The sequence below is a fragment of the Gadus morhua genome, chromosome 2 (assembly GCF_902167405.1).
Source record: "Gadus morhua chromosome 2, gadMor3.0, whole genome shotgun sequence".
In the NCBI taxonomy this organism is placed as follows: domain Eukaryota; kingdom Metazoa; phylum Chordata; class Actinopteri; order Gadiformes; family Gadidae; genus Gadus; species Gadus morhua.
Window position 1 is genome coordinate 6,405,774 of NC_044049.1, and position 6,065 is coordinate 6,411,838.

General features: G+C 43.6%; 1 protein-coding gene across 1 annotated transcript; it reads left to right on the forward strand.

The window, feature by feature from the left end:
- The first annotated feature begins 1,253 nt into the window (after positions 1-1,253).
- LOC115532877 (heat shock 70 kDa protein-like) lies at positions 1,254-1,880 on the forward strand. Its single transcript, XM_030342874.1, has one exon. It carries the CDS (start codon positions 1,284-1,286, stop codon positions 1,878-1,880), a length of 597 nt encoding a protein of 198 aa, XP_030198734.1. The 5' UTR covers positions 1,254-1,283.
- The last annotated feature ends 4,185 nt before the right edge of the window (positions 1,881-6,065 follow it).

The following is a 6,065-nucleotide window of genomic DNA, read 5'->3' on the forward strand; positions in this document are numbered from 1 at the left end:
CTATATTTTTCCACGCGAGCTCCCGCTTTTTGGCTGCTGCCATAGTATTGCTTTTTAGTAAAAAGATATGCTCGCTTTCTGCATATGCAGTCATTAAGATTTGCAACTCCGCTGGGGAGAAGTAGGAGGATCGAGGCTTGTTAGTACTTGTTGCCATGGTGAATCATGTTATCTGTGTTCCATTGATGAGGGCTTTTTATATCCTCATGCACGAGCTTCACTCAGAGTTACCTTGACTCAGAGTTGATTGAACTAAGCGTTATCACCTGTTCTGAAACCGAAAATTCAGAGTTTTGCAGCTCAGAGTTGGTCAACCTAGAGTTAAGGATTTAACTTAGAGTTTGTTGAACCTGCTTTCTGAAACGGGCCCCTGGTCTGTATTTATGTGTGGATTTTTGAGACTCTCCTGACGTCGCAAGATTCACAAATGCATTTTTTTCAACAAGGAAGTGTCTGTAGCCAATCAGATGCCTCCCTCGTTTTCAGCCGATCACATGACTGCTGTGACCGGGTTTTTACGTCGGTGCCGTTTACTACTTTAACGCACCGATAATCCCAAAACCCAGTCGAAACTAGATGGAAATAGTGTGTAGCTAAACGTGACGCAGCATTAACTTCTTCACCACCTAGAGATTGTTAGGTACGATCATTCAAAAAACCATGTTCTTTCCGATAGAGTAGACATTTGACAGAGAACCGGGAGGCTCGGAGGCTGGACTCAGAGGTCGGAACTGCAGCCATGTGATTGGCTGAAAACGAGGGAGGCATCTGATTGGCTACAGAGAGTTCCTTGTTGAAAAAAATGCATTTGTGAATCAAGCGACGTCAGGAGAGTCTCAAAAACCCACACATAAATACAGACCAGTTCACGCACAAATGCAAATAAGTTCACAAATGGAAAAACGTCTTGTAAATACAAGTTTAACAGTTTGTATATAAATGTAACAACATCCAAATACATTGTGATGAAAATTGCAAATATTTTTTAAATTTATATATTTATGGATTTATATTACATTTATTTAAAACAAGGTACATTTGTGTATGGATCAGAAATGTGTTTGTGAAACTTATTTTTGTTTATGGATTTATTTTACATTTATACATACCGATATCCATTTATGTGTGCATTGAAATGTATTTCTGAGAAGAGAGTAATTTATATATAAATCAGAAAATACATTTGTGAATCCTTCTCTGTGCATTCATTATTATTGAGACTGTTCTGACCCCATAGGCGTCTGATTGACCAAAAGTTTGACGATGCGGTGTTGCAGGCGGACATGAAGCACTGGCCATTCACGGTGATGAGTGACGCGGGGAAAATCCAGGTGGAGCACAAGGGGGAGAACAAGTCCTTCTACCCTGAGGAGGTGTCTTCCATGGTCCTGGTGAAGATGAAGGAGATTGCCGAAGCCTACCTGGGCCAGGAGGTGTCGAACGCCGTCATCACGGTTCCAGCTTACTTCAACGACTCCCAGCGTCAGGCCACCAAGGACTCAGGAGTGATCGCCGGCCTCAACGTCCTGAGGATCATCAACGAGCCCAAGGCGGCCGCCATTGCCTACGGTCTGGACAAAGGCAAGAGCAGCGAGCGCAATGTCCTGATCTTTGACCTGGGCGGGGGCACCTTCGACGTCTCCATCCTGACCATCGAAGACGGCATCTTTGAGGTGAAGTCCACGGCCGAAGACACTCATCTGGGTGGAGAGGACTTTGACAACCGCTTGGTTAACCACTTTGTGGAGGAGTTCAAGAGAAAGTTCAAGAAGGACATCAGCCAGTACAAGACGGCTTTGAGGAGGCTCCTACAGCTTTTTTTACTCAAAAATTTGATTCGGGGCTTATTAAAAAAGATCCAGGGCTTTAGCCCCGAATAAAACAGCCTAGTGACGCCACTGTATGTTATTATAACTCTAGTTCTATGATTGTAGGCTTCGCCTTACAGGGTGTGTCCCGTGTGCGAGCCCGGCAATACAACCTGCGGTGCGGAGAGAACGGTGGGGGAAAGCATGCAAACGGGAGTAACTGTTGGACCCATTGGACCCGATCACGAGCCTCACCGAGCCGCAGCAGCCAACTGACATAACAGAGCGACGCGTGGTGGTCCTGGTGGCGGAAAAAGCGCTGATTTTGGGACAAGCGGAGGTCGGACTGTGACGAGAGCGCGTCACCGAGGACGCCAGCGGAGTTTTGGAGTTGTGGTGAAGATACTCTATAAATAGTATTTAGTATTAAATTAGTATTTTAGTTAGTGCAAACACTTTAATGTCCTGATAGTTATTAATAAACTGTTTAATCGTGCCCGTGGTGTCTGGTTCCTCCTTTGTTATTCACGGTTGGTTTCCACCTAATCAGAAGGAATCCTGTAGGTTTTCTTCACCCCCTTTCCCCCCATCCTCCTTACATGTTTCTCAGTTTTACTCAAAGGGAGTTATTAAATTGAAGAACCCTATCCAGTAGGGAACAGCGCCTCCCCGAGTGCCCCCGTGGCAATGACCCCCTCATGTGTGAGAGGATATTCTTCATGCTCATGTAACAGTGTAAATAATTACTTTCTTTTATTTGTCAAATTCTGTTAAACTTGGGACTCCAACCAATATTTTATATTTTATTCTGAAAGTCCACGGCGGAAGTTTGTGTTTGAAAGTTCAGAAGCAACCAAACGTTGTGGTAAGTCGCCGTTCTGTCCGCTTGTACATAAGTTCACTTATAAATGCAAACCATGTAAAGTACGATGTTTAAAATATAGCATAACAAGTCAAATCTAACGTTACATGTTGTAAGGCGTTTTGTTGGTTTGTGTGTGATGTTTGAGGAGTTCTTGAGCACGAGGTGTATGTGACGTGCGCGCTAATTCGGGCCTCCTCTTTTATAGTTCGAACGGACTACGGCTGAATATATATATATATGTGAACACTGGTTGTGTGTTGTCCCTTGTTGCAGGTATGTTCACTTAATGTTTTGTTTGTAAATACCACTATACGATCACTTAATGTTTTTTGTTGTAAATACCACTATACGATCATTTGAAGTTTGTGTTTGAAAGTTCAGAAGCAACCAAGCTTACGTTGTGTTCGAACGGACTACGGCTGAATATATATATATGTGAACACTGGTTGTGTGTTGTCCGATGTTGCAGCTAATAAACCAGTCCAGTGCTCCACCCAACCTGTCTCTGTGAGTTCATATAAGAAGCAGAAGAGCTGCAGTGTACCCAAGGACCGGTCACACTCAGTGTGTATGATCATGCTGCATATTTATAGGAATAAAGAACCAAATCAATAGTTTTTTTATTGTTTTAATAAAATCTGCGATATTTCAACGACAAGCAGGTGGAAGAGATACATTTAGCCGTCTAGCCCCATAGACCCCCATTCAATCTGCACTCATGCGATCACCCCCAGTGGAAGTATAATGGAACTGCAACGAAGTCCGATACAATGGGGCTCAATAGAGAGTAGACGGGCTCTGGTTATGCTACATTTTGGTGAGGCGGGGTTGTTAAAGCAAGCAGGTTCCTAACTACATTGGCCTCATCCATCGCCATCGTCAGGAAGTTAGTCTAAAGCATTTTACACAAAGTATATAAAATATCTTTAAAAAAGATTCTGCTTGAAAAGACTTTACAACTTTAAAACATAAAATGCTTGTAATCTTTTGATGGTTTGATTGTATTTTAATGCTTTACCCTGGTTAATTTTGTTGAGAATTTGCTTGACATACTGGTTCTTGGGTAGTATGAAGTATGAAAACTTGATTTTTTTCTAAGTTAAGGTAAAAGATGTGTACAAAACGTAAAAAACTATATTTTTGACACATAACAGGCAAAACATAGGGTCCTGAATAACGCCAGCACCCACCAACATGTGGTGGGCTGTGGGGTGTGTGTAGGACTACTTTCTTTCTACTTTCTTCAGACCTGCTTGCCAGGCCCTACTTTACATGTTAAAAGTGAAGATGAACATGTATCAGAGGGTTTTTTATCAGATAAAAAAAAGTCTGAATTTAACAGAACTTAGAAGGATCAGTTTCAAGTTCAAACGCCTTTATTTCCTTGTAGCCTATCACCACCTATCCTGTTGCTTTAATTTATGAGAAGCACATTGTATTACCACTGTATGGAAGAATACACTTGCCCTTATCTAGAGCTGGTTTACCAGTACACAACGTTTAAAACTGAGCAAAGTTGATGCAAACAGATGGTTACAATGTCAATCAATAGTAAAGTATGTGATATATGATGTTTGACTCATTTATATTGAGTAAAACTTTCATGTTCCGCCATGTTCATGTGCGTCACTACGTCACCAACTGGAAAAACTCTGTTATCAAAATCTGGCCCCAGATACCTAACGTAAGTAGAATCATAATAGCGACATGAGGTGTCGTTCACAAGAACTCTGTCTATGTGTGTCTCTCTCTCGCTCTCTCTCTCTCTCTCGCACTCTCTCTCCATCCCTCCCTTTCTACCTCCCCTCTCACTCTGTTTTTCCCTCTCTCCTCCCTGACATGTTCTCTCTCTCTCTATCTCTCCCTCCATCTATCTCCCTCTCTTCTTCTCTCTCTCTTTCTCTCCTTCTCGCTCCTTCCCTCTCTCTCTTCTCTCTCTCTTTCTCTCTCTCTCACTCGGACTCTCTCCCTAACTCAATTTTGCTGAATGTTTGAGCAACGGTTAAAGGGAGGGTGTTCTGATTTTTGGTAAAATGGATGCACTTATGATCAGAGGAAGGGAAGGGTTGAATGGATGTAATCCTTACATCAATACCCCTGGTAAAAACTAAATCCAGAATATTTCCTTGTTTGTGGGTGGGTTCTTTCACATGCTGAAGAAAATTTCGATCATCAAAAAGCTTCAGGAATTGTGCTGCTGGGTTAGGGCAATTAAAATCCCCAACTATAATGATCTTATCATGTTGGGGACATATGATGGACAACATTTTTCCGAACTGAGAATAGAAGTCTAATCGAGAACCTTCGGGACGATAGACAGTCACAGTAAGCAGGTCTTCAGGCTGTTTGATCATCAGTGCTAAGTATTCAAAAGATAAAAAATCCCCAAATCGAAGTGGCTCAGATTCTGAATATCTCTCAGAATAAATAACGGCGACCCCACCCCGTGGTTTAACTGGTCTATTGACGTAATGATAGGTGAAACCATTTGGACAAGACTCTCTCAACTTATTGTAAGGAGAACTGTCTTTAAGCCAGGTTTCAGTTAAAAACATAAAGCTAATATTATTTTCAGAAATCAAATTTTTCAATTCAGGGATTGTATCATCAGAGAGGGATCGAAGATTCAAAAGTGCAAAGTTTATCATCACAGGGATGAGGGATATAGGCAGCTTCTCCAACTCCTTCAGCTGGTGTTGGTACTCCTCTTTCTCCGCTAGCTGGTTGTGCTCCAGCCAGAGGATGGCATGCTCACACTTCTCCTCCACCTCCTTCCTCTCCTCCTCACTCACTCTGCCCTTCAGGTTGTCCTCCCGCAGGCTTCTCTTCATGTTGAAGGCGTAGGACTCCAGGGCGTTCATGGCCGCTATATTCTCCCTCTGTTGCTCGTCTTCTACTTTGTATTTGTCTGCTTCCTGCACCATCCTCTCGATGTCTTCCTTGCTCAGGCAACCTTTGTTGTTGGCGATGTGTTTTATTTTTACCGTGCTCTTGTCCACAGCAGACACGTTCAGAATGCCGTCTGCGTCGATGTCGAAGGTCACCTCGATCTGAGGTACCCCTCTCGGAGCGGGCGGGATTCCCGACAGCTCGAACTCGCCCAGCAGGTGGTTGTCCTTGGTCATGGCTCTCTCTCCTTCAAAGACCTGGATCAGGACCCCGGGCTGGTTGTCGGTGCCTGTGCTGAAGGTCTGAGTCTGTTTGGTGGGGATGGTGGTGTTCCTTATGATCAGGGGCGTCATGACTCCTCTGGCCGTCTTGATGCCCAGGGATAGGGCTGTCCTCTCATGGCTGCGGTAGACGTCCAGCATGGTGGCCTGCATGGCGGCACCGTAAGCCTTGGATGAGAATGGGAGGATGTGGATAGCTGTATGGGAGTTTACAGTTAAAAG